The 27978-nt window shown below is 49.8% G+C and overlaps 1 protein-coding gene across 3 annotated transcripts; it reads left to right on the forward strand.

Annotated features, from left to right (window-relative positions):
- Positions 1-61: 61 nt before the first annotated feature.
- Positions 62-27966, forward strand: CLEC2L (C-type lectin domain family 2 member L). Of its 3 annotated transcripts, XM_007525172.3 has the most exons (5): positions 87-513; positions 17557-17631; positions 23143-23309; positions 25858-25958; positions 27399-27966. In XM_007525172.3, the coding sequence occupies exons 1-5, from the start codon at positions 345-347 to the stop codon at positions 27508-27510; spliced, it is 624 nt and encodes a 207-aa protein (XP_007525234.3). In that variant the 5' UTR covers positions 87-344; the 3' UTR covers positions 27511-27966. The 3 variants fall into 3 exon arrangements, with proteins under 3 accessions (XP_060052647.1, XP_007525234.3, XP_060052646.1); XM_060196664.1 differs by lacking the exon at positions 25858-25958 and having other exon boundaries at positions 62-513; XM_060196663.1 differs by lacking the exon at positions 17557-17631 and having other exon boundaries at positions 89-513.
- Positions 27967-27978: the final 12 nt, after the last annotated feature.

Below are 27978 nucleotides of genomic sequence, written 5' to 3' on the forward strand. Positions count from 1 at the left end.
TGCCCCTCCTCCTGCCCCTCCTCTCTGTCCCTCCCCTCTCCACCCTGCTCCTCTCAGATCCTCTAGCTCCTCTCCAGTCCTTCCCCACCTAGACTTCCCTTCTCAGCAATCCCTGCCCTCCTCCCCAGCTCCTCCTACTCCTCCCTTTGCAGCCCCCACAGCTCCTCCCGCTCCTCTCAGGGCTCCTCCCTCTGCTTCCTGAGCTCCTCCCGCTCCTCTTCCCGGGCTCCTCCCGGCATCTGCAGCGGCTCGGGGCAGGTGCGGGCCGAGCATCGCCCCCAGGCCGCCGGGGGTGGGGGGTCCCCAGCGGTGCGCAGGGCTGGGCGGGGCCGGCAGCAGCTGCCATGGAGCCGGCCCGGGAGCCCCCAGCCACGCGCCCACCGCCCCCAGCCGCCCGGCCCCCTGCGCCCCGGCCGCGCTCGCCCGCCGAGGAGGCCCGCGCCCCCGAGGGGCAACTGCGGCGCTCGGGCTCCGGCTACGCGGGCAGCACCAGCTGGAAGGCCGCGCTGGAGGGTGAGCGGGACACGGGGCGCGGGTGGGGCGGAGTGGCGGAGGGGCAGGAGACTGGGGGTCTGGGGATGGGGGGGCTGTGGACTGGGTGGCTAGGGAGCTGGGGTGGGGAAAGGAGACTGGGGGCAGGAGAAGGGGGGAGCTCTTGGGTGGGTGCTGGGGCCTGGGGGTCAGACTATTGGGGAGCCGGGTACTGGGAGGTTTGGGGGGCGACTGAATAAGGAGGCCGGGGATAGTGGGCTGGTGACGTGGGGTGGTGGTGGTGAGGGAGCTGGGAGAGGCAAGGACCTAGGGGATCTGGGGGGGCGCCTAGGGCGGGGGCTGGGGCCTGGGGGGTAGACTACTGCGGGGGACAGGGAGCTGGGAGGTTCCTGGGGTTGGGAATGAGGCCTGGGGGGTAGGCTACTGGACGGGCAGGGACTAGGGGGTTGGGTAGCTGGTGGGCTGTGGGACCAGAGGAGGGGCTGCAGGGCTGGAGAGCTGGAAACTGGTGGGCGGAAGGGAGCTGGAGTCTCAAGGGCTGGGGATTGGGGAGCCAAGGGATCTGGGAACTGGGTGGCTGGAGGTGGGGTCAGGAGACTGGGAGCTGGGACTTTTTGGATGGGCCCCCTCCTTTGGCAGTTTGCATCCCCTTTGAGCAGCTTTTGGGCCTGCCCAGAGCCCCACTCAGCGAGAAAATTGGGGAGGGGACTCTTTTCCTCAGCAGTGGCCCACTTTGGACAGGAGACAGAGCTGGTGCCCAGTGAGAAAGGGGGGCTGGTGGTGGGGGCAGGCAGGAAGGGCAGTGATGACCCACCTTGCTGGCTCTTGGGGTCCCACTTGCTCCTTGGAGACAGAGGGACCCCATGGTGACCCCTGATGTCCAAGGCCACACACACAGTGAAAAGGGACTTCAAGTTCATGGATGACCTCAGGGGACCTGAGTGTCCCCTGGGGTGTGTGGTGTGGACCTAGTAAGAAAGGAGTCCCCCTCCCTGAGACTTCTGGGTGCTCTTGAAGCCCCAAGTCTGCAGGATCTGAGAAGTGTTACAGGAAGACTCAGAGCTGCAGAGCACCCATCCTTATGCTGGAGGTGTCAGAAATGGGAGAGGTAGTTAACTCATCTAGACAGTGTGCCTGGCACTCCCACCCAGGGTCCAATGGGGCCTGCATAGTGCTGGGGGAAGCTTCTGTGCTGTGATCTCTCTCTCTCTCTCTCTCTCTATTTATTATTATTTATTTATTGGATAGAGACAGGGAGAAATCAACAGGGGTAGGGCAGATAGAGACAGAGAGACACCTGCAGCACTGCTTCACCCTCATGAAGCATCCCCCTTGCAGGTAGAGACTCGAGGCTTGAACCTGAGACCTTTTGCCTATTTGCTCAACCAGGTGCAACACCACCTTGCCTCTGTCTTTCTCCTTCTAGCTGAAAAAGTTGGCCAGGAGCAGTGAAGCTCTGGAGATGACAAAACAAACAAACAAACAAACAAAAACAAAAAGAAGTCAGAAAATGTGGTGGGCTTCCTGCAGTAGGTGTCTCCCAGAAGGACTTGAGAGGAGAAGGAAGGGATTAGCAGGCAATAGGATCAGGAACCAAGTGGCCAGAGGGGGACTGTTACAGAGGACAGACATCCAAAATCCTAGCAAGGGGGTGGGGTGACTGGTCAGAAGAACTCTTGACTAGCTACCTCAAAAGAGTTTCCACTTTTTTTGGGGGGGAGGAGGCAAGGGTTGAACCCAGGACATTATTATGCAAAGCATGTGCTCTACCACTTCACTATGCCTCTTGACTGAATTTGTACTTTGTCCTGAAGATGTGGCAGGTAGGGGGAGATTCTAAGAAGAGGGCTAGACAGGGTGTTGCCCTTGGAAGAGTATTGGCACAGAGGGGTCAAGCCAAGGACAAAGTCAGGCCATCGAGGAAGACTGGCTTGCTGGTGATTTGCCAAGGGGGACAAGATGGGGACATGAAATCAGTGTGTGGTCCAGGGCAGGGCTGTTCACCTGATAACTTGGGGCAAAGTTGTTGAAGCTGGAAGAGGAGCTGAGGCTGCACAGGGCTGAGGGGACAAAGGCACACAGACACCCCCCACCCCAACAGGAGGGCCCCCAGTAACCCCACTGCCTATGCCTACAATCCCAGACTTGCCCTCCTGCCTACCATTTCAAGTTCCCTCCCTCTCATCTCTCGTTTAAAAAAAGTGCTAGAGCTGGAACCTAGGACCCCACACCTGTGTTTTATTGCCAAGCTGCTCCCTCTCCCTTTATGAGCAAGTTTTGAAGGGATAGGAGATGGCTCACCCAAGAGATCTCACATCTTTCTGTGTGGGAGGCCCTGGGCTGGAGCCCCAGCAACACCATGGACAGCACCCAGGGAGCTCCATGGAGGGTGGAGCAGGGCTGTGGAGTCTCTCCTCTCTCAGCACCATGGACAGCACCCAGGGACCTCCATAGATGGTGGGGCAGGTTTGTGAGGTCTCTCCGCTATCAACACCATGAACAGCAGCCAGGGAACTCCATGGAGGGTGAAGCAGGGCTGTGAGGTCTCTCTTCTATCAACACCATGGACAGCACCCAGGGAGTTCCATAGATGGTGGATCAGGGCTGTGTGTAGGGTCTCTTCGCTTTCAGCACCATGGACAGCACCATGGACAGCACCACGGACAGCACCAAAGTGGAGGGTTGTTGTTAATGTCTCTTCCCCCTGCTGTGTCTCTCCCTCTCTGTCTTCTTTCTCTCTTCCTCTCCCTAACTCTGCTTTTTAAAAAAAATATGTTATTTATTTAGTTTTGGATGGACATGGAGAGAAAATGAGAGAGGAGCGGGAAGATAAAGAGACTGTTACAGATCTGTGCCACTGCCTGGCCCTGCCATCATTGTCTCTTTGTCTCTCCATGTGTTGCTGGGATGGAGGCCAGAGCAGGGAACACCACAGCACCTGGGGAAACTCCATAGCTGCCAGAAAAACTGCTGGATCTCTGTCTTCCCTTCCTCTCTGTCTCTCTCTTTATCTGAAATTCAAAATCTGGGCATGGGGGATTGGGCAGTGGCATGCAAGGTTGGGCACACACATTACCATGCACAAGGATCTGGGTTTGAGCCCCTTCTCCCCATCTGCAAGGAAAAAGCTTCATGAATGGTGAAACACGTTAGCAGATCTTTCCCTCTCTCTCCCTGTCCTCTTGATTTCTCTCTGTCTTATCAAATTAAAAAAAAAAGGGGGGGGTGGCTCCTGGGAACGGTGGTTTTGTGATGCAGACACTGAGCTTCAGCAATGTTCTTTGGTGGCAAGAAAAAAACAACAATAAAATATAAATAAAAATGAAAATCTGACTGTAGTTGAATTGTGTTCGTACTTGACATAAGATCACATGCATAATGAGTACATGTATAAGGGTTTTTCTTGCACTTTAATAACAACAATCACAATACAGTGGTTGACTCCTTAGCCTCAGTTTCCTCATCTGCCCAATTGGAGCTTGCTCTCCACATCTCAGGACTGCCAAGGAACAGGGATACAGCCTTCCCTTAGGGTACCCTCAGCCCTGTAGCCATGTGGGGGAAGCCCTAGGGAGCCCTTGACCTGCTGCTCTTCCCCCCTCGAGCCTACTCCCTACCCTGAAGTGACCCAGAGCCCCTCATGGTAGAAAGAGGGGGATGCCAGGTCGGGGGTCTGGGCTTTGCAGCCCCAGCTCAGTTGGGTACCTCTTGAGAAAAAGGGGGAGGAGGATGGAGCTCAGCTAAGAGGCAGTTAGGGGCTGGGGGCATGAGCCACCATTTTCCCAGCTCCTCCTGGCTGTAGGGCCCTAGCCTGAGGACCCTCACTGGGTGACTGCATGACAGTCTCAGTGACATCCCCCCAGCTGTCCTGTTGGGATTGGTGGTTTTTTTCTTTGTTCCCTAAACATTTATTTATTTATTTTAAATTTTATTTATTTTGGATAGAGACAGAGAAATTGAGAGAGGAAGGGGAGGTAGAGAGGGAGAGACAAGACGCCTGTATCTCTGCTTCACTGCTTGTGAAGCTTCCCTTCTGCGGGTGGGGAGCGGGGGCTTGAACCTGGGTTCTCGAGCATGTGTGCATCACCACCCAACCTCCAACATTTATTTATTTATTTAACATGATTTTATTACTTTAAAAATTAGTTTAATTGATTCATTATTTATTTGTTTGACAGAGAAATTGAGATGGAGACGAGATAGGAAAGAAGAGAGGAAAAAGACACCTGCAGCCCTGCTTCACTGGAGCTTTCCCCACTGCAGGTGGGGACACAGACCTTGAACCCAGGTCCTTGTGCACTGTGTTGTGTGCACTCAACTGGGTGTGCCACTGCCCAGCCCCACATTTATTTATTTAGTGAACAAGAAGAGAGGGAGAGAGAAAGAGAGGAGACCAGAGCATCACTCTGGCACATGTGATGCCAGGGATTGAACCCTGGGCCTCACATGTATAAGAACTGGGCATTACATGTTGAGCCATGTCCTTGGCACTTTAAAAAAAATATATATAAAATTTATTTATTTATTTTCTCTTTTGTTGCCCTTGTTTTTTTATTGTTGTTATTGTTGTTGTTATTGATGTCATCGTTGTTGGATAGCACAGAGATAAATGGTGAGAGGAGGGGAAGACAGAGGGGGGAGAGAAAGAGAGATACCTGCAGACCTGCTTCACCACCTGTGAAGCGACTCCCCTGCAGGTGGGGAGCCAAGGTCTCAGACAGGGATCCTTACACATGTCCTTGAGCTTTGCTGTCCTTGGCACTTTTTAAAAATCTTAAATGCTTTTTTGTGTACATGGCTTTGAGAATTGAGCCAGAAAAGCATACACACACTCAGTACTTCTGATCAACCTTCCCAGACCAAGCTTAAAAAATTCAACATCCTTAGAAAGTGGAAGAGAGGGAGAGACACCAAAGCACTGCTCCACCCTGGTGCTGTGTATGCTCTCCCATGTGATGCTGGGAATTGAACTCAGAGTCCCAGGTATGGTAAAGGTACACTCTACCTGCTGAGCCATCTGCTGGCCACTGGTGAGTGTTTAATCTACTTAATTCCCTCCATGAAATTGGGCCTCACACATGTGAGATTTCATTTCTCTTGGGCAGCCTTCTCTTCTCTTTTCTCTTCTCTTCTCCTCTTCTCTTTTCTCTCTCTCTCTCTCTCTTTTTTTTTTTTTTTTTTTTACCAGAGCACTGTTCAGCTCTGGCTTATGGTGGTGTGGGGGATTGAACCTGGGACTTTGGAGCCTCAGGCATGACAGACTGTTTGCATAACCATTATGCTATCTACCCTCCACCCTCTTCTCTTCCCTTCTCTTCTCTTCTCTTCTCTTCTCTTCTCTTCTCTTCTCTTCTCTTCTCTTCTCTTCTCTTCATTTGTTCAGACACAGAGAGAGCATAGCCCCGGAGCTTCCTATGGTGCTATATAGTATCGCCTTTATGGCACTGGGGCTTAAACTTGGGCTGCACACATGGCAACAAGATGCCCCACTCAGTGAAGCTGTCTCCCTGACTCCATCCTATGTATTTTTTGCCCTGGGGCTGTCACTGGGGGCTCCACACCAGCACAACTCTGTTACTTCTGGCTGACTCTTTAAAAAACAGCAGCAACAACAACATCTAGGGATGAGGAAGCAGGTTATGTAAAAAGACTTTCCTGCTGGAAGCTCTAAGCTCTCAGGTTCAGTTCCCAGCCACACCATAAGCCAGAGCTGAGCAGTCCTCTGCTTTCTCTCTCTCTTTCTCTCTCTCTCATAAAATAAAAAAAATATTTAAAAAAAACGACTAGAGGAGGAGAAAGATAGAGCGATAGAGGAGAGACGCCACCACAGCACTGTTCCACCACTCATGAAATGTCCCCTCTGCAGATGCTACTGTGTCATGGCTGGGGACTTGAACCCAGGTCCTTGAACATGTGTGAGCTGTGCTGTGTGAGCTGTTCCTTCCCCTGCCCCCAACGATCTATTTTAAAAAGAGGAAATGGCCAAGCTAAGCATTTCCTCCAAGGACAACATAGGAGACTTAACACCTGACACCGCCACTGGCCGGGTTTGTCTCCAGGGGTTTGTGATTGAAAGCTCTTCTGTGGTCATCTGCAGACCAGGGGTGCTGGGTTCACTGGGGAGAATCACACTGTCCCACCAAAACCCCATCACCTCCAATGTCCCCTCCTCAATGTTCAAGTGACAATGGGACTGTCTTCTTTTTAATTTAATTTATTTAAAAAATTTACTTATTTATTTGCCTCCATGATTGTTGCTGAGGCTTGGTGCCTGTACTATGAACCCACTGCTCTTGGGGGCCATTTTTCCCTTTTTGTTGCCTTGTTGTTTATCTTTGTTGTTGCTATTATTATTGTTGTTATTGCTGTCATTGTTGCTGGATAAGACAGAGAGAAATCAAGAGAGGAGGGCAAGACAGAGAGGGGGAGAGAAAGATAGATACCTGTAGACCTGCTTCAATGCTTGTGAAGTGATCCCCCTGCAGGTGGGGATCTGGGGGCTCAAACTGGGATTTTTATGCCAGTCCGTGAGCTTCAAACCATGTGTGCTTAACCCGCTGTGCTACCACCCAGTCCCTTTATTTATTTATTAATGAGAGAGAGAGAGAAAGAACCAGACATAACTCTGGTACATGAGTTTCCAGGGATTGAACTCGGGATCTCATCGTTGAAAGTTCAGTGCCTTATCCACTGCACCATCTCCTGGACCACCTTCTTTTTAATTGTATTGCATAGGACAGAGAAAAATTGAGAGAGGAGATAGAGAGGGAGAGAAACAGAGAGACACCTGCAGCACTGCTCCACCACTCATGAAGCTTCCCCCCTGCAAGTGGGGACTGGGGGCTTGAATGTAGGCCTTGCATGTGATGACATGTGCTCAACCCCATGAAGTCGCATGACCAGGCCTGGAGGTCACTGAGAATTCCCTTGATGAGCTCAGCTTCAGAAACAAAAAGCAAAAGGTGCCTTCTCCTTGGCCCAGTCTCCCCTTCCCCCCATCACCCACTCCAGAAAGGTGACTGAGACTCCTTCCTGGGGCTCTGGGGTTATTTCTGGCCTAGGGGTTCTGGTGTGGGGGAGGGTGGAGGACAGTGACTCTGCAGATCGAAGCCTAAAGATGGCCCAATGCTCTCTGTGGAGCCTGCATTTTTAATGTTGAAAGTGCCTTGATTCGACCCAAACCCACAGCTTCCCGGTGCAAACCACACACAGGCATCCGGCCAGGCTGCCTACAGTTTGACAAAGGCTGCATCTGAGGGATTTGCTCTATTAAGGTGAGCTTCCCTGGGGGTTTTGGGGGTAACCCTGGGTGGCAGGGGACAAAGGGTTTGACAAGGTTGGGAGGCCACCTGTTTCATTTGTTCCTTCGAATAGTCAGCCAGCTTGGGCAGGGATCACCACAGAGAGCCTCCACCCTCAAAAGCCCTCTCATTTATTATGACTTAAATCACATCATTCAAAGTGACACTTAGGAGTACTAAGAATGTTACCTTTTGGGGGCCAGGAGGTGGTCACACAGTTGAGGGCACATGCTACCATGCACAAGGACTTGGGTTCAAGCGCCTGCTTCACACCTTCAGGGGGCGGGAATCATCATAAGCAACGAGACAGATCTGCAGGCATCTCTCTTTTTTTGCTCCCTCTCTATCTCCTCCTCCCCCTCTCAATTTCTCTCTGTCCAAGCAAATAAAGTAGAAGGAAAAAAAAAAAAGAGAGAGAGAGAAATATGGCTGCTTGGAGTGGTATATTCATACTGCTGGTATCGAGCCCCAGCCATAACCCTGGTGGCCATTATTACAATAAATAAATAAATAAATAAATAAAAGTCACCTTTTATAGAGACCTGCCACAGCAGATGGGACTGTTAAGACAGGTGGGCTGGTCTAGGAAGGCTCCTAACCAAACACTTGGTGTCCTTGTCAGAAAAGAGTTATAGGAGGCCATGGAGAAATAGCTCACTTGGATAGTGCATTGCTTTGCCATGTGTGCGACCCAGGTTCGAGCCCAGCCCTCACTACATTGAATGAAGCTTTGGTGCCATGGTCAGAAAAAAGAAAAAAGTCATAGGAACCCAGGGACACAGAAGTCCCCTGGGGCTGAAGGTGGAATTGGAAGACTGCAAGCCACAGCAAGACAGAGGGTGGAGGCACTACCAGAAGTTCATGCAGAGCAATGAAGGCTCCGCTAAGCTTTCAGAGGGAGCCTGGATGCCCTCAGCTGTGAGTTAGTGGCTTCTCCCCCACTCAGCTGAGTCTAAGGGACACTGCCGGGGTGTGGCTAAATCCCCTCATGGCTCCAAGCCTCAGTGGCACCAAGCATGGCTTAGCCTCCTTACAGGAGTGCGGAGGCGAGTGGGCACAGCTCCCACTCCAAAGGTTTCTTTGCTTTTAATTTGTTTTATTATTTTTATTTATTGGGTAGAGACAACCAGAAATTGAGAGGAGGGGGGAGATAGAGAGGAAGAGAGAGAGACACCTGCAGCACTGCTTCACCATTTGTGAAGCTTTCTCCCTGTAGGTGGGGACCGGGGGCTTGAACCCTGCTCCTTACACCTTATAACAAGTTTTCTCATCCAGGTACACCACCACCCAGGCCCCTAAAGATTTGTTTTTTATTTCCAACTTCCTTTTTTAAAACAATTTTATTGGTGGTGGTGGTGGGTGGGGTTAATGGTTGACAGTACAGTTGTTGACACATGGGTAAATTTCTCATCCCCCTAACCTAGGTGTCTGCAAAACACTCTTAGCCAAAACCTGGGTCCTTTTCCACCCATCATGCACCAGGTCCCCAGAGCCCCTACATCCCCTCCCTTCTTCTCCTTTCCCAGAGTCCTTTGCTTTGGTGCAATATACCAAACCAGTCCAAGTTTCACTTTGTGCTTCTCCTTCCTGTCCTTGCATCTTAAGTTGAGTGAGATCACCTAGTCTTTGTCCTTCTCTTTTTGACTTGTCTCACTTAACATGACTCCTTCAGATTTCATCTAAGATGAGGCTGAAGAGATGACTTCATTATTTTTAGTAGTTAAGTAGTGTTCCATTGTGTCTGTGTATAGACCACAACTTTCTTAGTCACTCATCTGTTTTGGGCATCTGGGTTGCTTCCAAGTTTGGGCTATTATTATAGGTAGCTACATTTATTTATTTATTTTCTCTGTGGAATGAACTCAGGGCCTCAAGCATATGCAATACTGTTGACAAGCCTCCTAGGCCTAATTTATTCTTTTCTTTTTAAATTTTTGACTTTTAAGATTATATTATTAGAAGGGTCTGGACAGTCATGCTCCCAGCTAAGCTCACAAATTACCATGTGCAAGGAACCAGGTTTAAGCCCCTGCTCCCCACCTGAAAAAGGTATTCTTCATGAACACAGAAGCAGGTCTGTAGGTATTTCTATTTCTCGCTTCCTTTCTATCTCCTCTTTCTCGCTCAATTTCTCTCTTTGTCCTATCAAATAAAGTAAGAAAAAGAAAAAGATTGTTTTTTTAGGGAAGTGATGATTTACAAACTCATTGTCACAGGGGGTGACTTCCCTTTCTCTCTCTCTCTCTCTCTCTCTCTCTCTCTCTCGTGTCTGTGAAGCCAGGACCCCACTGTGTGCTATTTCTCTGCTCCTGTGTGAGGCTTCTAGGGGCCAAACTCAATGCTCTCTGTTTTTTGCACACATGATTTCATTGCTTCTGGGCCCACTTTCCTTTATTCATTCAGACAGTGAGACAGAGAGCAGGAGAAAGACCACAATCCTGAACTCCCTCAGTCCTGTGGCACTCTGCTGTGGTGCCAGGGCTGGAACCCGGGACACACACTTGGCAGGCATGAACTCCACCCAGGGAGCTATCTTTCTGGCCCAGCTATCTTTCTGGCCCAGTGAGAAGGCCCTGTAAAGGTTGGAGGAGTCTTAGAAAGGACGTGGACCTGGAAGGAGGGGTTCTCCTTCTGGCCAGCACCCCCTAACCGCCAGCCTGGTGGGAGCCAGAACATAAGCCTCTTCATACTAGCACACTGTGGGGTGATGAGCCCTGGTGAGCTGAGTGCTGGAGCCCTGGTTGCTGAGTGCTGGAGCCCTGGTTGCTGAGTGCTGGAGCCCTAGTTGCTGAGTGCTGGAGGCAGGCTCCTAGCCTCTCCTCCTGGCCCAATGGCCCATACTGAGAAGGCAGAACACCTTCCCTGGGGCCTCCTCTCCAACACCCAGAAGACATGAAGGTGGTTCACTCTGTGGAGACATGCTGCCAGGCTTAAGGACCTGAGTTCAAACCCCCAGCACCACAAGATTCATGAATGGTGACATGGTGTGGTAGTCTCTCTTCTCCTCACTCTCCTTCTGTTTCTCATCATCTGTCTGAGAGAATAAAGGAAGTGCCGGGGTCACACAGTTGTGGTGCTGCAAAAAGCAAGCAAACCCCAAAGCAGCAGCAACAACAAAGAAGAAAGGAACCTGGAGGGTCATCCTGCCAGGTTTACACAGCCTTGATCCTAGCACTGCCTCCCAGCAGAAAGCCCCCCCCCCCCATGTCTCAGAGATCCAGTGAGTTCTTAGGTTTTTGTTTATTTTAATATATATATGTATATATATATATATATATATATATATATATATATATATATATATACATATTAACCAGAACACTACTCAGCTCTGGGCATCTGGGACCTTAGAGATTCAGACATCAAAGTCTTTTTCGCAGAACTATCTCCCTTGCTGGAGTTCTTAGTCCTTCAGCCTGAATCAAAACCAGTCACAGAGTCAGGTGGCAGTGCACTTGGTTGAGTGCACATGTTACCTTGTGCAAGTCCCTGGGTTCAAGCCCCAGTCTTCACCTGCAGGGGGGAGGGGAAGCTTTATTAGTGGTGAAGCAGGTCTGCAGGTGTCTCTCTATCTCTGTCTCCCCTCCCTTTTCACTTCCTCTCTGCCAAACAAATAAATACTTTAAAAATATTTATTTATTTATTCCCTTTTGTTGCCCTTATTGTAGTTTTTATTGTTGTCGCTGTTGGATAGGACAGAGAGAAATTAAAGGGGGGAGACAAAGAGGGGGAGAGAAAGATAGACACCTGCAGATCTGCTTCACTGCTTGTGAAGCGACTCCCCTGCAGGTGGGGAGCCGGGGACTTGAACCGGGGTCCTTCAGCTGGTCCTTGCGCTTTGCTCCACCTGCGCTTAACCCGCTGCGCTACCGCCTGACTCCCATAAATGTAATTTTTTTGGTCTATCAATTCTCTTTTCTTTTTTTTTTATTGGGGAATTAATGTTTTACATTCAACAGTAAGTACAATAGTTTGTACATGCATAACATTCCCCAGATTCCCGTATAACAATACAACTCCCACTAGGTCCTCTGAATCCTTCTTGGACCTGTATTCTCCCCCACCCACCCACCCCAGAGTCTTTTACTTTGGTGAGATATGCCAATTCCATTTCAGGTTCTACTTCTGTTTTCTTTTCTGATCTTGTTTTTCAACTTCTGCCTGAGAGTGAGATCATCCCATATTCATCCTTCTGTTTCTGACTTATTTCACTCAACATGATTTTTACAAGGTCCATCCAAGAGCGGCTGAAAATGGTGAAGTCACCATTTTTAACAGCTGAGTAGTATTCCATTGTGTATATATACCACAACTTGCTCAGCCACTCATCTGTTGTTGGACACCTGGGTTGCTTCCAGGTTTTGGCTATTACAAATTGTGCTGCCAAGAACATATGTGTGCACAGATCTTTTTGGATGGATATGTTGGGTTCCTTAGGATATATCCCCAGGAGAGGAATTGCAGGATCATAGGGTAGGTCCATTTCTAGCCTTCTGAGAGTTCTCCAGACTGTTCTCCACAGAGGTTGGACCAATTGACATTCCCACTAGCAGTACAGGATGGTTACTTTGACCCCACACCCTCTCCAGCATTTGCTGCTGTTACCTTTTCTGATGTATGACATTCTCACAGGAGTGAAGTGGTATCTCATTGTTGTCTTTATTTGCATTTCTCTGACAATCAGAGACTTGGAGCATTTTTTCATGTGTTTCTCGGCCTTTTGGCTCTCTTCTGTGGTGAATATTCTGTCCATGTCCTCCCCCCATTTTTGGATGGGGTTATTTGTTGTCTTGTTGTTGAGATTTGCAAGTTCTTTATATATTCTGGTTATTAGCCTCTTGTCTGATGTATGGCATGTAAAGATCTTCTCCCATTCTGTGAGGGGTCTCTTGGTTTGGGTAGTGGTTTCTTTTGCTGTGAAGAAGCTTTTTAATTTGGTGTAGTCCCATAGGTTTATGCGTGCCTTAGTCTTTTTTGTAATTGGATTTGTTTCACTGAAGATGTCTTTCAAATGTATGCAGAAAAGAGTTCTGCCAATATTTTCTTCTAGGTATCTGATAATCTCTGGTCTAACATCCAAGTCCTTGATCCACTTGGAATTTACTTTTGTATTTGGTGAAATACAGTTTGGTGACTTTTAAAAAGTCACCAAATTCTGTAAGAAAGTGTAGCAGAACAGCTTGAAGTCCAGCAGGCAGGGGAATAGCTCAGTGGGCAGAGCACAGGACTTGCATGCCTGAGGCTCCCTGTTTACTTAATAACTATAACAGTAAAACAACAAAGACAACACTGCCTCACTGCCAACAAACAACAAAGACTCACTGCCTCGAGTGCCAGAGTGGTGTCCTGCCTTCTCTTTCTCTCTCGTGCAAATGTTCTCTCATATGTGAAATCAAATGCATCATTTTCTAAAAAAAAAAGGTAGCTGGAGCTAAAAAAAAAAAAAACAAAACAGGAGGAAAGAAACAATTTGGAGAAGACAGCCTGCAGGGAAGAGTTCATTTTCAGTGCAGCTCTCCACCCCACTCCCTTCCCACTGCTCCCCACCCCCAACACATCAGAAATCACTCCAGAGAGAGAAGAGACAGTAATGGTGGGGAGCTGCTTAGCAGTCCCGAGTTCTGTCCCTGACATCACATATGCCTGAGCAGTGCTCTGATGTGTCTCTGTCTCTATATCTCTCCATCAATATCATCTATATCGTGTGGTGGCGTGATAGGGTCTGGGTGGTGGCGCACCTGGTTGAGTGAACATGGTACCTTGCACAAGGACCCACATTCAAGCCCCCGGCCCCCACTTGCAGGGGGGAGGTTTTATGAGTGGTGAGACAGGTCTGCAGGTGCCTCTCTCTCTCTCTCTCCCCTTCTATGGCCCCTTCCTCTCTCAATTTCTTTCTGTCCTATCAAATAAAATTTTAAAATAGGGAGTCGGGCGCTAGCACAGTGGGTTAAGCACAGGTTTTGTTGCCCTTGTTGTTTATCATTGTTGTTGTTATTTGTTGTTAGTATTATTGTTGTCATTGCTGTCATTGTTGGATAGGACAGAGAGAAATTGAGATCAGAGGGGAAGACAGAGAGGGGGAGAGAAAGATAGACACTTGCAAACCTGCTTCACCGCTTTTGAAGCAGCCCCTCTGTAGGTGGGGAGCCGGGGGAATTGAACTGGGATCCCTGCACTGGTTCCTGCACTTCTCACTATGTGTGCTTAGCCTGGTGTGTCACCGCCTAGCCCCTGTGTTTTATTATATATATTTTCATATTTATTTGTTTATTCCCTTTTGTTGTCTTTGTTGTTTTACTGTTATAGTTATTATTGATGTTGTTGTTGTTGGATAGGACAGAGAGAAATGGAGAGAGGAGGGGAAGACAAGAGGGGGAGAGAAAGATAGACACCTGCAGACCTGCTTCACTGCCTGTTAAGTGACTCCTCTGCAGGTGGGGAGCCAGGGCTTGAAATGGGATCCTTACACCGGTCCTTGGGCGTTGTGCCACGTGCACTTAACTCACTGTGCTACCGCCCAACTCCCTGTTTTATTATATTTTAATGAGGGAAGAGGGCTCTATAGGTAAATAGCAGAGCACTGCTCAGCTCTAGCTTATGGTGGTGCTGGGGAATGGACCTGGGGCCTCAGAGTCTCAGGCCTGAGAGTCTTTGTTTTTTTTAAATTTTTTTAAATATTTATTTTATTTATTTATTCCCTTTTGTTGCCCTTGTTGTTTTATTGTTGTAGTTATTATTGTTGTTGTTGTTGGATAGGACAGAGAGAAATGGAGAGAGGAGGGGAAGACAGAGAGGAGGAGAGAAAGATAGACACCTGCAGACCTGCTTCACCGCCTGTGAAGCAACTCCCCTGCAGGTGGGGAGCCGGGGTTCGAACCAGGATCCTTATGCCGGTCCTTGTGCTTTGCGCCACCTGCGCTTAACCCGCTGCGCTACAGCCCGACTCACAGGCCTCAGAGTCTTTTGCTGAACTCTTTTTCTCTCCCTTCCTTCCTTCCTTCCTTCCTTCCTTCCTTCCTTCCTTCCTTCCTCCCTCCCTCCCTCCCTCCCTCCTTTCTTTCTTTCTTTCTTTCTTTCTTCCTTCCTTTTAATTTTTTTATTATTTTAATTTGCTTATTGGATAGAGAGAGCCAGGAATTGAGAGGACAGGGAAGACAGAGAGGGAGAGACACAGAGAGACATCTGCAGCACCGCTTCACCACTCGTGAAGCTTTCCCCATGCAAGGGGGGGGGCTGTAACATTTGAGCTCAACCAGGTGTGCCACCACCCAGCCTTGCTTTTAATTTATTTAATAACCAAAATATATAAAGAGCTTGCCAAACTCAAGAACAAGTAAATAAATGACCACATCCAAAAATGGGGAGAGGACATGGATAGAATATTCACCACAGAAGAGATCCAAAAGGCTGAGAAACACATGATAAAATGCTCCAAGTCTTTGATTGTCAAAGAAATGCAAATAAAGGCAACAGTGAGATACCACTTCACTCCTGTGAGAATGTCATACATCAGAAAACAATAAATGCTGGAGAGGTTGTGGGGTAAAAGGACCCCTCCTTCACTGCTGGTGGGAATGTAATTTGGTCCAACCTCTGTGGAGAGTAGTCTGGAGAACTCTCAGAAGACTAGAAATGGACCTACCCTATGACCCTGCAACTCCTTTCCTGGGCATATATCCTAAGGAACCCAACACACCCATCCAAAAAGATTTGTGTATACCTATGTTTTTAGCAGCTCAATTTGTAATAGCCAAAACCTGGAAGCAACCCAGGTGTCCAACAACAGATGAGTGGCTGAGCAAGTTGTGGTATATATACACAATGGAATACTACTCAGCTATTAAAAGCATTGACTTCACCATTTTCAGCTCATCTTGGATGGAGTTTGAAGAAATCATGTTAAGTGAAATAAGTCAGAAACATAAGGCTGAATATGGGATGATCTCACTCTCAGGCAGAAGTTGAAAAACAAGATCAGAAGAGAAAACACAAGTAGAACCAGACTGGAGCTGGTGTATTGCACCAAAATAAAAGACTCTGGGGTAGGTGTGTGTGTGTGGGAGAATACAGGTCCAAAAAGGATGGCAGAGGACCTAGTGGGGGTTGTATTGTTATATAGAAAACTGAGAAATGTTATGCATGTACAAACTATTGTATTTACTGTTGAATATAAAACATTAATTCCCCAATAAAGAAATAAAAACATTTATGACTTATTTATTTGTGAGGAGAGAGAGGAGAGAGGAAAACATAGCATCACTCTGGCATATGTGATGCCAGGAATTGAACTTAGAACCTCATGTATTTGAATAAAGCTCATACTTTAGCCATTGAGCCTTATTCTGGGCCACCACAGTGTCCCTGCCCACTCCACAGACTGCTGTGTGACCCTCATTTCCAGATGCATGGGGAACCCACAGAGGTGTGCCCCACAGGACTGTGATGGCTACTTTCTCTCTGTGATCTGAGGTGAGGCTGTGTGCTCAGGGCTTGGCTGGGAGGAGCGCTGGCTCTGCTCTAGAGCCCAGCACCAGGCTAGCAGTCAACACAGAAGGGCTGCTGACAAGGGGGGCATGAGTGTCGATGTGGGGTGTGGGCAGCACCTCAGGAGGTCACACCACCCTTGCTATTGTCAAATGCTAACTGACTTCTTCTTCTTCTTCTCCTTCTTCTTCTTCTTCTTCTTCTTCTTCTTCTTCTTCTTCTTCTTCTTCTTCTTCTTCTTCTTCTTCTTCTTCTTCTTTTTTTAACGAGAGCAATGCTCAGCTCTGGCTTATGGTGGTGCAGGGGATTGAAACCGCAACATTGGAGCCTCAGGCATGAGAGTCTTTTTGCATAACCATTATGCTATCTACCCCTGCCTTGTAACTCACTTCTTGATCAGGAAAGTCAGTGAGTGCTGACATACTTGTGGCATTTGGGGGTTCAGAGGCAAGTGCCAAAGTAAACTGCTAGAGTTCTTTCTTATTTTTGTAATGGCTTATTTCCTTTAAAATATTTATATTTATGTGTTTGTGGACAGGACTAAGGTAAACTGAGAGGGGTGGGAGAGGTAGAGGGACAGAAGTTCAAGTATGGGTCTGGAGTGTCTGAAGCAGAGGAGCCACATCAGAACACTTAATATTGGAATCTCCTGGAGGGGGTGGAAGGCGGTTCAGTGGGTAGAGTGTACACCCTACCATGTGGGAGGCCCTGGGTTCAATCCCCAGCACTATGTGGAAGCACCATGGACAGCACCTGGGAGCTCCATGGAGGGTGGAGCAGGGCTGTGGGCACTCTCCTCTCTCAGCACCATGGACAGCACCTGGGAGCTCCATGGAGGGTGGAGCAGGGCTGTGTGTGTTGGAGGGGTGTCTCTCCTCTCTCAGCACCACGGGCAGCACACAGAGAGCTACATGGATGGCAGGGCAGGGCTGTGGGGTCTCTTCTTATCTTTGCCTGTCTTCTCTCTTTTCAGTCACTTCCCCTCTCCTATTTCCCTCTCCGCTCTGTCTCTCTTTTGCTCCTCCCTAATGCTGTAGAATACAATAAAAACCTGCACCGGGAGGCTGCTGAGTGGTATTTCGCATAAACAAGGCACTTGTTTCACTCCCCAGTGCCACATAAAATGTTAAAACGTAATTAAATAAAATTCGAATTCTCTGGAAAGCTGGCTTGAGTTCATATGACATGACCCGGTCTGAGTGTATCAGCCTGAGGGCGGGGCCAGTGGTGGACTTTGGGGTGGTGGTGGCAATTGCAGACCTTTCTCTCTTCTCCCCAGACACCACGACCCGTCTCCTGCTGGGCGCCATCGCTGTGCTTCTATTCGCCATCCTGGTGGTCATGAGCATCTTGGGTGAGCATGGGGGTCTCGTGTGTGTACCCCTCCTGAAAGGCTTCAGACAGCCCTCCTATTCCTGGAGGCAAAATGGAATATTCTAGAAGAGATTTGGTTTGGACTCCTAGCATCGCAGGTTGAATGTGCACATGCCTGTGACCCATCCAAGCAGGGGACATGGAGAAGGGACCAAGGCATGTGGGCAGGCTGAATGAGGGGACTGAGAAATGCGTCCTTGTGGGACATCACCACTGTGTGACCCTCATAGAGAAACAGCCTACAGGAACCTGGGGGACTACAGCCTGCCGTACACCATAGTGCCACAAGGTGGCGCTCGACTATCTAACTATATGCTCAAGAATTCTACAAAGGATCCCCAGAGGGCTTTTGGGATAAGGACTTTGCTTCTCCTCCTACACCTTCTTCTTCTCCTTCTTCCTCCCCCTGTTCTTCTCCTTTTCTTCCTCTTTTTACCCTTCTTGCTCCTCTTCCTTTTCATCCTCCTTTCCTTCCTCTACCCTCCTGCTCTCTCTCCCTCTCCTGTCTCTCTCTCCCTTCCTCCCTTTCCTTTTCTTCCTCTTCCTCCTCCTCCTCCTCTGGAAATAAAAGCCTTTAAAGGTATCACACATGCATCCAACAAACATTTATTGGACATGGCTCTGTATTAGACCCTGGACTAGATACTCAGAGTGAAAAAACAGCCTCGCATAGAGAAAATGTCAACATCCTGACGTTTCAGGGAGATGGCTGAGCTGGCAGAGCACAGGTCCTGCATGTCAAAGGCTTCCAGTTCAACCCCCATTGCTGCATGTACTGGAGTAGTGCTCTGGCGTGTCTCTTTGTGTCTCTCTCCTCCCTCTCTTGTGAGACTCTGCCTTATATAAATGAGAGAAACCTGCAGGCTGAAGTCAGACATGGGGACTGGCATTTCCTGGGGACCTGGAGGAGAAGGCAGTACTGGGAGATGGGAGAGACACAGCCAGTAGCGTGTAGAACCTAGAGGATGGAAGGAAGAGGAAGAGAGGAGTCAAGGGCAGCAAGTAACTCGTCCTGGGGTGGGGTGTGGCTCCTGCTTTGCCAAGCACGTGACCCAGCTGTGTTTGCGTCCTCAGTGTCACATGGGTGTGCGGTGGCACTGGAGGATGCTGTAGTTAGTTCCTCCCTACCTCCACCCCCTCCCCCACAACTGCTCAGTTCTGGCTTATGGCGGTGCCTGAGATTGAACCTGGGACCTCAGAGCCTCAGGCAGGAAAGTCTATTGCTGGTGAAATAGCTCACAGTCGAAGTTCAAGTCTGGCTCCCACCCTATGGAAGGAAGCTTTGGTGTGTAGTCTTATTAATTTAAATTTATTTTTATTGCCATCAGGGTTACTGCTGGAGCTCTGTGCCTGCTCCCGGTAGCTTTTTTTTTTTTTTTTTTTGTGGGTAGAGACAGACACAAATTGAGAAGGAAGGGAGAAATATAGAGGGAAAGAAAAAGGGAGACACCTGCAGCACTGCTGCACCACTTAAGAAGCTCCCCTGCTGCTGTGGCCCAGGAGGTGGCGCAGTGGATAAAGCTTTGGATTCTCAACCATGAGGTCCTGAGTTTGATCCCGGCAGCACATGTACCAGAGTGATGTCTGGTTCTCTCTCTCCTCCTATCTTTCTCATGAATAAGGAAATAAATTTAAAAAAGGAAGCTCCTCTGCTGCAGGTGAGGACTGGGGACTTGAACCTGGGTTCTTGTGCATGATAACAATTGCATTCTGCAGGGTGCACCACCACCTGGCTTGTGTTCTGTGGTCTCTTTCATTCTTTCTGCCTCTCTGTTCCTATCTAAAAAAAAAAGGAAGTCTGTTGTGTAACCATCCCACCTCCCTGGTCCTCTTTCTCTCTCTCTTTTTTAAAATTTATTTAATTTTTTATATTTATTTTCCCTTGTTGCCCTTTTTTATTATTGTTGTTGTTATTGATGTAGTTGTTGTTGGATAGGACAGAGAGAAATGGAGAGAGGAGGGGAAGACAGAGAGGGGGAGAGAAAGACACCTGCAGACCTGCTTCACCGTCTGTGAAGCGACTCCCCTGCAGGTGGGGAGCCAGGGGCTTGAACCGGGATCTTTATGCTGGTCCTTGCGCTTTGCGCCATGTGCACTTAACCTTCTGCACTACCGCCGACTCCCTCTTTCTCTCTTTTTTTATAATTAAAAATATATATTTAATTTATTTGACAGGGAGGGGAATGCTTCACTGCTTATGAATCTTTCCCCCTGCAGGTGGGGACTGGGGGGCTTGAACCTGGGTCCTTGTGTACAGTAATACGTGTACTTAACCAGGTGCAACACCTCCTGGTATCTTTGTCTCTCTCACTCTCTTTCTTTTTTTTTCTTTTAGAAACGTAATTTTTTCTCCTTTTGTTTCCCTTGTTGTTTATCATTGTTGTTGTTGGATAAGACAGAGAAACAGAGAGGAGTGGGAGAGAAAGACACCTTTAGACCTGCTTCACCACTTGTGAAGTGACTCCCCTGCAAATGGGGAGCCGGGGGCTTGAACTGGGATTCTTACTCCGGTCCTTGCACTTCAAGCCATGTGGGCTTGAACCTGCTTCGCCACCACCCAGCTCCCTCTTTGTCTCTTTATATTTAAAAAAAATTAATGAATTGTCAATGATGAGGGGGGGGAGAAAAGGGAGAGAGAATGGGGGGAAGAATGAAGGAGACCAGGGATTCTGACTGCTTTTCACCGGTTCAAGTCTCAGTAGTTGTAGTTGTGACCAATCAGCAAAGTGATCTCAGTGCTGTGTGTTTAATCTTGGAGAAACCATAAGGCTGGAGGCGGCCATCCACACAGGTGGACCTGCCTCTTGCTGAGCCCGTGCGCCCGGGGGCTCAGTAATTGAGTCAGGTCCCTTAATTCCTGTGGCTCTCTTAGGAACTGGAGTTCCAGGGAGCTGGTCCGCATTTTAATCAGTCCTCTGTGTGATGTGGCCCACGGGTGGTGTGGTGGATACAGCTTGAGATAGACTCACAAGCTTGAGGTCTTGAGTTTGATCTCGGGTACCGGCTATAGGCTATAGGCCAGAATGATGTTCTGCTTCTCTCTCCCTCTCTCTGCCTCACCTGCTACCCACACCTGTCTCATCCTCACACACCTGCAGGTATAACCACACTGCCTTACCCGCAGTGCTGTAGGTCTCTCTCTCTCTCTGTTCTTTTTTACATTAACTTTATTTATTTATTTATTGGATAGAGATATCCAGAAATTGAGAAGGAAGGGGTGATAGAGAGGGAACGAGATAGAGGGACATCTGCAGCATTGTTTCACTACCCACAAGGCTTTCCCCTCCTACAGGTGGGGACTGGTGGCTCAAACCTGGATCCTTGGGCACTGTAACATGTGCACTCAACCAGGTGTGCCACTACCTCGCCCCTCTCTCTTTCTGTCTCTATCCCCTCTTCCATCTTGATTTCTTTCTGACATTAAATTGAAGGGAAAAAAGGGAGAAAAAATGGCCCCCTGGAGTGGTGTATTAGTTGTACAGGCACTGAACCCCATTAATAACACTGGTGGCACAACAAAAAAGAGGGAGTCGGGCGGTAGCACAGCAGGTTGAGCACACGTGATGCAAAGCACAAGGACTGGCAGAAGGATCCTGGTTTGAGCCCCCAGCTCCCCACCTGCAGGGGGGGTCACTTCACAGACGGTGAAGCAGGTCTGCAGGTGTCTATCTTTCTCTCCCCCTCTCTGTCTTCTCCTCCTCTCTCCATTTCTCTCTGTCCTATCCAACAATGATGACATAAAAAACAACAACAATAATAATAGCTGCAATAACAATGAAAAACAACAAGGACAACAAATGGGAAAATAAATAAATGTAAAAAAAAACAAAAAGAATAAGCAGAGACTGTACTTGGATTTAGAAAGGGGTTTACACAACCAAGGAGCTGGCTCAGTGAGTCAAGATCAGGACTCGAACGCATGGCGCCCTGGGTTCAGTTGTGGGCACTGCACATGCCAGAGTGATGCGTAGGATTTCATGAGGGTGCAGCCAGTGAGGAGGGTCCCAGCCAGCCCGCAGGTGGGAGATGAAGGAGAGGCATGGGGGCAGGGGTGGGAGAGAGAATAGAGGGAGGGAGAGTGGGAGGAAGGGAGAGAGAGAGAGAGAGAGAGAGAGAGAGAGAGAGTAAGGGAGAGAGAGAGAGAGAGAGTAAAGGAGAGAGAGAGAGAGATGGATTTTTTAAATGTGGCACTGTTTGGCTTGGGAGTTGAAAAAGTGTCTACAGGTTCCGAGTTCCATCCCTGGCATCACACAATGTGCCAGAATGAGGTCCCGGTCCTCTCTGTCTCTCTCTCATGAATGAATAAACACATATTTAAAAAATGCAGTGGGAACTGAATGGTAGTATACTTGGTTAGACTCACATATTACCATGTGCAAGGATCTGGGTTCAAGTCTTCTGTCAGGGACCAAACCCAAGACCTCCTCACCATCCCCCAGCCCTGCGAGAACACGACTCCCTAGCATACCCTTGAGGTGGTCCCTGCAGACCTTTTCCCTCAGACCTGTGGCTTTCAGCCTCACACCTGCCAACAAGGTGTGAGAAGTCTTACCTGGTGTAGCTGAAGGGCAGACATGGACAGCTATGAGCAGGTGTGGGCAGGTGTGGACAGGTTTGAGCAGGTGTGGGCAGGTGTAGCAGGTGTGGGCAGGTGTAGCAGGTGTGGGCAGGTATGGGCAGGTGTGGGCAGGTATGGGCAGGTGCAGACAGGTATGGACAGGTTTGGGCAGGTGTGGACAGGTGTGAGCAGGTGTGGACAGGTGTGGGCAGGTGTGGACAGGTTTGAGCAGGTGTGGGCAGGTGTAGCAGGTGTGGGCAGGTGTAGCAGGTGTGGGCAGGTATGGGCAGGTGTGGGCAGGTATGGGCAGGTGCAGACAGGTATGGACAGGTTTGGGCAGGTGTGGACAGGTGTGGGCAGGTATGGACAGGTTTGGGCAGGTGTGGACAGGTGTGGGCAGGTATGGACAGGTTTGGGCAGGTGTGGACAGGTGTGGGCAGGTGTGGACAGGTTTGGGCAGGTGTGGACAGGTGTGGGCAGGTATGGACAGGTTTGGGCAGGTGTGGACAGGTGTGGGCAGGTGTGGACAGGTTTGGGCAGGTGTGGACAGGTGTGGGCAGGTATGGACAGGTTTGGGCAGGTGTGGACAGGTGTGGGCAGGTGTGGACAGGTTTGGGCAGGTGTGGACAGGTGTGGGCAGGTATGGACAGGTTTGGGCAGGTGCGGACAGGTGTGGGCAGGTGTGGACAGGTGTGGTAAGGTGTGGACAGGTGTGGGTAGGTATGGAAAAGTTTGGGCAGGTGTGGACAGGTGTAGACTGGTGTGGGCACGTATGGACAGGCTTAGACAGGTTTGGGCAGGTGTGGACAGCTGTGGGCAGCTGTAGGCAGGTGTGGGCAGATGGAGGCAGGTGGAGGCAGGTGGAGGCAGGTGGAGGCATCTGGGGAGCAACAGGGCCCGTGGCTGAGGCGCTGACTCCCCCTCCACCCGCAGCATCCAAGGGCTGCATCAAGTGCGAGGCGCCCTGCCCTGAGGACTGGCTGCTCTACGGCAGGAAATGCTACTTCTTCTCGGAGGAGCCGCGGGACTGGAACACGGGCCGCCAGCACTGCCACACCCATGACGCTGCACTGGCTGTCATCCAGAGCGAGAAGGAGCTGGTGAGGGGGGTCCTGGGTGAGCATGCCCCAAGGCCAGGGGGTGTCCTGGGAGGGTTCCGGAGCTCACCTAGCTGCAAGGCTTGGGGTGAGTGGGGGTCCCCTGCTGTTGGCTAGGTCAAATCTTCCTTCATCTCCTCCTCCTCCTATTTGATTTGGATAGCCAGTATTAGTTTTATAATGCTTTTTTTGGGAGGTGTGGGAGACCACAGCCCTGAAACTTCCTTCAATGCAGTGGAGGCTGGGCTCGAACCTGGGACGTGCACATGACAAAACAGTTCACTATGCAAGGGAGCTATTTTGCTGGCTCCAGGTCAGTGGTTTGAAGATTCGGCCAATATACTGAGGTCAGTGTCATATTGTCAAGTCCAAGGATTTTTAGCAACTTTTGGACTTTACATTACATAATGCAAGGTACTTTTGGGGAGGAAATTAATTTTGTTTATTATTGGATATATATAGAGAGAAATAAATTGAGAGGGGAGGAGATAGAGAGTGATAGAAACAGAGAGACATCTGCAGCTCTGCTTCACCACTCATGAAGCTTTTCTCCTGCAGGTTGGGGACCAGGGGCTTTGAACTCTGGTCCTTGCGCACTATAGTGTGTGCACTTTACCAGGTGCGCCACCGCCTGGCCCTGCAAGGTAGTCTTTAAATTTTTTATTTATTTGCCTATTTACTGATAGAGACAGAGAGAAATTGAGAGAAAGGGAGATAGAGAAGTAGTAAGGAGGAGAGACACCTGCTTCCCCACTTGTGAAGCTTCCCCCCTACAGATAGGGACTGGGGACTTGAACCCAGATTCTTGCACATTGTAACATGTGTGCTCAACCAGGTGCACCACCAACCAGCTCTTCCTCCTCTTCCTCCTCCTCCCCTTCCTTCTCCCCTTCCTGCAGGGTTATCTCCTCCCCTCCTCCTCCCCCCCTCCAGGGTTACCGCTGGGGCTTGGTACCAGCACTACAAATCTAGTTCTCCTACAGGCCATTTTTTCCTTTTTTTTTTTTTTTGCATCCAGGATTATTGCTGGGGCTCAGTGCCTGCACCATGAATCCACTGCTCCTAGAGGCCATTTCCCCCCCTTTTGTTGCCCTTGTTGTAGCCTTGTTGTGGTTGTTATTGTTATTGTTGATGTTGTTCATTGTTGGATAGGACAGAGAGAAATGGAGAGAGGAGGGGAAGACAGAGAGGGGGAGAGACAGGCAGACACCTGCAGACCTGAGCGCCACATTTACAGCCTTGCTTCACCACTTGCAAAGCTTTCCCTCTTGCAGGTCGAGGCCAGGGGCTTGAAGCCAGGTCCTCATGCATGGTAACATGGTAGCCAAGTGTGCTACCACCCAGCCCGAGTGTGTTTATTTTTATGAAAGAGTAAGGAGAGCCCAGAGCACTTCTGAGCTCTGGCAATGCAGTGCCTGTGGTTGAACTAGGGACCTCAGATGTTCTTTTACTTTATTTTATTTATTGTTCTTAAAAATCACACACGCACATGCACACATGCACACACACACACACACACACACACACACACACACACACACAACAGATCCCTCTCACCACTGTCACTGGTCATCTCCATCAGGAACAACATAATGGACTCCTCTGTGGGCCCCTATAGAACCTTGCAATGTGGACCAATGATGGTAGGGAATGTTCCATAGAGAGAGGGGGGAGAGAAATAGAGACAGACAGACAGACAGACAGACAGAGACACCACAGCTCTGAAGCTTACTTCAGTGTGGTGGGGACTAGGCTTGAACCTGGGTTGTACATAGGGCAAGGCGGCACACTACCCAAGCAAGTTTTTTTTTTTTAATTTTATATTTTCAAGTTTATCTTCTTCTGGATCTTGTTTTTTTTTTTTTTTCAGTTCCATTTGTGATTTTCATTGTTTTTAAAAAGCTTTCAAAGTTTATTTTTAAAATCTTAAAACTTTCTGTTATTTCCTTTTTTCTCGTTTTCTCTTCGCTGGATACCAGGGTTACCACTGGGGTTTGGGGCTGTTCCTGGTGGCCATTTTTTCTTTTTTTTCTCCCTTTCTGTTTCCTTTGATAGGGCAGAGAGAAATTGAGAGAGGAGGGAAGGAGAGAGAGGTGTCTGCAGTCCCTCTTTACCACTTGTGAAGCTACCCCTTTGCAGGTGGGGACCAGGGGCTTGAACCCAGGTCTTTTTGCATAGTGACAGGTGCACTCAACTGCGTGCATCACTGCCTGGTCCCCTCTTCTGCCTTTTATTTCTTGTTTTTCCCTTTTCTTTTCCACGTTGGATTCTGAGGGGACAGTGGTGCCACAGTCCCCACAGCAAGTCATGTACAAGTTGCTCCCTCTGCCTGTGGACCTGGTGCCTTTCCCCTCCCCTCCTCACCCCTTAGCCTCCCCCTTCAAGGCCATGGCCAGATGGGAGGCCACTCTGAACCCCAGCTCCTCACTTTCAGGGTGCAGGGAGGCACCTGCAGGTCTTGGGGACCAGCACCCCCATGCTGAGGTGGTCCCGGGGGTGTGAGCTGTCAGGAGGGTCCCCTCTGAGCTCACCTCTCCTCTCCCCTCTGCAGGAATTCCTGTTCAAGTTCACGCGGAGGGAGCCCTGGATTGGCCTGCGCAGAGTGGGGGATGAGTTCCACTGGGTCAACGGGGACCCCTTTGACCCCGACACGTGAGCCGAGGCTTCCTCTTCTGACAGGGGAGGGGGCACAATCTCCATGGAGAGCAAGCTACTGTGGTGGGTGTGGGGGGCTGGTGCTGAGTTCTGGGGCTCGGTGTCTCCTGATGGGTATCTGAGCCAGCCTGGCCTGGCTGCTGTGATCTGAGCTGCCCTTCCAGACTCGTGCCTCCTCCTCCAGGCAGGCAGCCTCCCATGTGCAGCTGGTGGGGGTGTGATGCCCATAACTGGTTTTGGAAGTGATGGCAACAGGAGTTGAGGTGTGGGGAGTAGGGGTAGAGATGCTGTATGTTGAGGGAGGGCAGTTGGAATTGTGGGGAACTGTGTGCAGGTGCTTAGAAGATAATCAGGGGCCAGGCAGTGGTGCACCCTGTAAAGCACACACAGTACCACATGCAAGGACTTGGGTTCAAGCCCCCGGTCCCCATCTGCAGGGAGAAGCTTCACCAGTGGTGAAACAGTGCTGCAGGTGTCTCTCTTTCTTTCTCCCTCTGTCTCCTCCCTTCTCAATTTCTCCCTGCCCCATCAAATTAACTAGAAAGGGAAAAAAATGGTCTCCAGGAGTGGTGAATCTGTAGTACTGGCACCAAGCCTCAGCCATAAACTTGGTGGCAAAAAAAAAAGGAAAGAAAAAGAAAAGAATTGGGGGGTGAGGCAATGGCATACTGGGTTAAGTGCACATAATATTAAGTACAAGGACCAGCACAAGGATCCAGGTTCGAGCCCCCAGCTCCCCACCTGCGGGGGGGGGTGTCACTTCACAAGCGGCAAAGCAGGTCTGCAGGTGTCTTTCTCTCCCCTTCTCTATCTCCCCTCCCCTCTCAAATTCTCTGTCCTAGCGAATAAAATAAAAATTAAAAAAGGGAAAAAAAGGCTGCCAGAAGCTGTGGGTTTGGGTGGTGGTGCACCTGTAGAATGTGCCCATTCCCACATGTGAGGACCTGGTTCAAGCTCCTGGTCCCCACCTGAAGGGGGGAAGCTTCACGAGTGGTGAAGCAGTGCTGCAGGTGTCTCGGTCTTTTTGTCTCTCACTTTCTCTATTCAAGAAAGAAAGAAAGGGAGAAAGGTCACCAGGTACCGTGGAGTCGTTCAGGCACTGGGAGCACAAAGATTTTACAACTTTAGAAGAGAGGGAGAGAGACAAAGAGGCCAGCTGGCTGTAGAGAGACAAAGAGATCACACAAAACCTTCCTCCTATCTGTGGAGCTTTCCCTCCTGCTGTGGTGTTTGGCATATGGAACCTGGGCTCTTGGACAAGTGAACTCACCCTGGAAGGATCTGGAAGCAGGTGGCAAAAGAGCAGGGTGTGTCTAGAAACCTGGAGGGGGTAGGCAGGGAGGGGGGCTGAGTATGTGTGCAGAAGCCGATCTGGAATGATCTGGAAGGTGCCCTGTGGCGTGTCCTGAGCTCCTGATCTCTTCTCTCCTGGTGCAGGTTCCCTGTCTCCGGGCCAGGAGAGTGTGTGTTCGTGGAGCCCACTCGGCTAGTGTCCACCGAGTGTCTGATGACAAGGCCTTGGGTGTGCAGTAAGACTGCCTACACGTGAGCTGGGCAGCAGGGCTCCAGCCCCGGCTCTGATGCCTGCCTGGCCGCTAGGGGGCGCTCCAGCCACACCCCAGGCTTCCCCGTCTACTCACCCATCAGAAGCCGCTCCAGCCCTTTGCAGGCCTCCCCGCCCCAGGCAGGCCCTGAGGCTCGCCGTCAGACCCACATGCTCTGCAGTAATGTAGCTGCCTGTCCTTCCCCACATTTCCAGCAGGTGGCGCCACTATTTCATTCCCTCATTGCCTGGCCCTTTGAGGGAGAATGGGAGCTGACACAGGGACACTTTTGCACCACCACCCCAGGTTCTCCTACTCTGGTCACTCATCTCCCGGTTGCATGGGGAGCGAGGGAGTCCCCACTTCCCTGCCTCTCTTGGAGATCCCAGGTGGTCCCTGCGTGTCCATGGTGCTCTTGTATCGCTCACTGATGGAATAAAGAGACAGCTGTCCCCCAAGAAGACTGCCTGTGT

This window comes from Erinaceus europaeus, chromosome 8 (genome assembly GCF_950295315.1).
Source record: "Erinaceus europaeus chromosome 8, mEriEur2.1, whole genome shotgun sequence".
Lineage (NCBI taxonomy): Eukaryota > Metazoa > Chordata > Mammalia > Eulipotyphla > Erinaceidae > Erinaceus > Erinaceus europaeus.

What these genes read in the sequence shown, in the direction of transcription:
- CLEC2L (XM_007525172.3), top strand. Translation starts at nt 345, where the DNA reads ATGGAGCCGGCCCGGGAGCCCCCAGCCACGCGCCCACCGCCCCCAGCC. An exon ending in CTGGAAGGCCGCGCTGGAGG is followed by an intron (nt 514 to 17,556) that starts GTGAGCGGGACA and finishes TCTTCTCCCCAG; the next exon opens with ACACCACGACCCGTCTCCTG. An exon ending in TCCAGAGCGAGAAGGAGCTG is followed by an intron (nt 23,310 to 25,857) that starts GTGAGGGGGGTC and finishes TCCCCTCTGCAG; the next exon opens with GAATTCCTGTTCAAGTTCAC.